Source organism: Laetiporus sulphureus, assembly GCF_001632365.1.
Source record: "Laetiporus sulphureus 93-53 unplaced genomic scaffold LAESUscaffold_242, whole genome shotgun sequence".
NCBI classification, from domain to species: Eukaryota; Fungi; Basidiomycota; class Agaricomycetes; order Polyporales; family Laetiporaceae; genus Laetiporus; species Laetiporus sulphureus.
This window is the reverse complement of record NW_024468751.1, coordinates 1-2,509: the sequence shown is the minus strand read 5'-3', so window position 1 is coordinate 2,509 and position 2,509 is coordinate 1. Positions and strand designations below refer to the sequence as shown.

At 52.1% G+C, this 2,509-nt stretch overlaps 2 protein-coding genes across 2 annotated transcripts; both read right to left on the bottom strand.

Annotated features, from left to right (window-relative positions):
- Window positions 1-121: 121 nt before the first annotated feature.
- On the bottom strand, window positions 122-882 carry LAESUDRAFT_733107 (uncharacterized protein). The gene is made up of 3 exons (XM_040910390.1): window positions 863-882; window positions 698-808; window positions 122-642 (listed from the first exon to the last, which is right to left on the bottom strand). Exons 2-3 carry the CDS (start codon window positions 798-800, stop codon window positions 479-481), a joined length of 267 nt encoding a protein of 88 aa, XP_040757216.1. The 5' UTR covers window positions 801-808; window positions 863-882; the 3' UTR covers window positions 122-478.
- Window positions 883-1,510: 628 nt separating this feature from the next.
- LAESUDRAFT_611418 (uncharacterized protein) lies at window positions 1,511-2,494 on the bottom strand (the record flags this gene model as incomplete). The annotated part of the gene is made up of 1 exon (XM_040903165.1): window positions 1,511-2,494. A coding segment is annotated over one exon (984 nt), but the record flags the coding sequence as incomplete, so codon positions are not given.
- Between the last annotated feature and the right edge of the window lie 15 nt (window positions 2,495-2,509).

The following is a 2,509-nucleotide window of genomic DNA, read 5'->3' as shown; positions in this document are numbered from 1 at the left end:
AGCACAAGAAGTATGAATGACAAAAATATGTGCTGCCAGCTGTATGGTAGGAGACTGCAGCCATAGCGTGCGCCTCATGAAATGCACTGCTCGTTCACGTTGCACCCTGGGTGCACGACGTTCGTGAATGCCTCTTCTAGCTCTCAACTCGAGCTGAGAATTGTTTGCATGACTTTGTCAGCGCCGTCGTCGTCACGAGAATGAGCAAGCAACTCAAGGCTGGAACCACCAAAGCAGCATCTCCTGGCAGCCCTGACTCGTTGCATCCATGGTAAGTTCCAACTCAGCTCGGTTTGCAACCAGAGATGCGTAATTCTTGCAACATGCCAGTACTCCAATGTGTAAGGTCCGCGTGAATGTGGTAGCTGCCACTGCGCTCACGCAAGATGAGTCTTCGGCACAGTGCTGCTTCCCTCGCAAACACATTTAGCAGAAAACGCTGCACATACTCGCGCAGCACAATGCCCCATTCTACGGGTCACAACATCCATCTGGTGTTTTTCCTCGCCTTTTCAAGCATTACGTAAAATACGATCCGCAGTGGGTGGCACAAACGCAGCAGTCTGTCCAATGCTTCGCTCGTTTGTGAGACATGTAAGATCGGGAAGTTGGTTCCGGAATCGACCTGTGCCGCGTTGAATGCTATCGCTTCTGAATTAGAGAACTTGTCCTCAGAAATGCTTGTTCCCCGACTTACGCGAGTAGGAATCGACTCCATCTGCGGTTTGGAGGATGATGTTCGCATTTTCCTTGGTGAAGGGGAGTGCAGCTGGTCCCGATTTGCGCTGCTGACAGTCCATAAATTGTTCTTGCTCTCAGACACATCAGTAGATTTCACCCATAGAACAAACGAATAACACACTGTAGAATCAGCAAAGTCCGTACATGCCCACGTATTCAATTATCAGAACAAACAAGCCGACAGCGCTCATCAATGTCTCGGGAGGGCACACTGACACCTGCGCTCCAGAATCATTGGCGATGCCGCTGCAGGTCTCAACACCTTCTCACAGCAAAAGCACGTCCCTCTACAGCAAAATATCAGTTAGCTTACGAGAAAAGCAACAGGCTGATCACTCACTTTAACCTTACCAGACGTCGCTTGTCTGCGAATATTCTAGTCGAGTACTTGTAGCTGCATCGCGCATCAATCGAAACTATCTAAATATCTAAAAGGTTAATGGCCAGGACATACATCGGAGAGGACGACTGCAAATGCGTGCTCCAGCTCTTCACTCGACTTGACCAACTGTTGCAGTGCATCATTCTGGCTGTCGTCGTCATCGTAACGATAGAATTGATTGACTTTTCTTATGCCGGCACGTTCTATGGCAGGCACCGCCAAAGTGACTTCTCGAGCTGGCCCTGCTCCGTCTTCGCCATGAGTTGGCCCAGGCAGTCTTGCCCGGTACCACAGGTGCTGATAGAGGAGGCCATATTGTCCCAAATCCAAGGATATGCTCTTACTCCAATCCGGTAGTTCGGAGGCGTTGTAAGAGCCGTTACCGAATTTATCCATGATGTGTTTTTGGCATTTCAATCGGCATTCAAGGATCATGCGATAGCGTGAAGCGGGTATGCCCTCCATCTCTGGGCACCAGTCACACTTTTGAACGGGAAGAAGCCTCGCCGCCTCCCGCATCTCGTCCTCCCACTTCATCCGCATGGCAAGAAGACAGGCCCGCAACGCGTTGGATCCGATGCACTCCACCCACGTCCGCTTTGCCCACTTCATAGCCGACGTAACCTGGTACTTCTTGACAGCGGCAAGCAGTGCATGCGCTGCATCAAACCCGTCCACATGCGGCTCCTCCATAGGGTAGCATAGTTGCAAGAGCACATGCATGGTCCTACTCGTTTCTGTCACTTTGATGAGCGGCAGAAATGTGCCTGACTCCATCTCAAAGGTAACGGACGGAGATTCCTTCACCATCTTTGATAGGACAGGAGATGCGAGTTTGAGGATGCTGCTGATTACGCGGAATCGAATACCATCCAAACAAAGTACAATGACGTCAGCATATGGATGTGTGAAGGGTTCTGCGGACAGAGGAGCGACCACGCGCGTTCGCGATTGTTGGCAGAAAACATTAGATGTGGCCGGACGGCAGAACGTGAACTTGTTAGCAGAACCTTGCACCCCCGAGCCGCGATACAGGAGGAGGCGATGAAGAGCGCCGGCGGACATCTGCTCCATCTGTGGCACATCTGCGATCGTTGAATGCGTAAAGAGCACAGTAGCCGCCTCCCGCGCCAACTCCTCCATGCCCATCCGACAGGCAACTGCGTAGACTTGAAGCGGGGAGTTCTGCACATAGTCGCGCAGCGCAACGCCAATCCGCGTGACTGCATCCTCCATATGGTACTTTTTCACTGCCTCCAGTACGTTCACGACCTCTGATGCGCCGTGGAAGACCGGATCTGCGGTGGGGTAGCACAGACGCAGCAGGGCGTCCAAGGTTTTGCTTGTCTCCGTGACGGGAACGATCGGCAAATCGGTCTCGAAATC

Coding starts and splice junctions, on each gene's coding strand:
- LAESUDRAFT_733107 (XM_040910390.1), bottom strand. CDS start 800: ATGGACTGTCAGCAGCGCAAATCGGGACCAGCTGCACTCCCCTTCACC. Junction 643..697: donor TGGAGTCGATTCCTACTCGC/GTAAGTCGGGGA, acceptor CAGAAGCGATAG/CATTCAACGCGGCACAGGTC.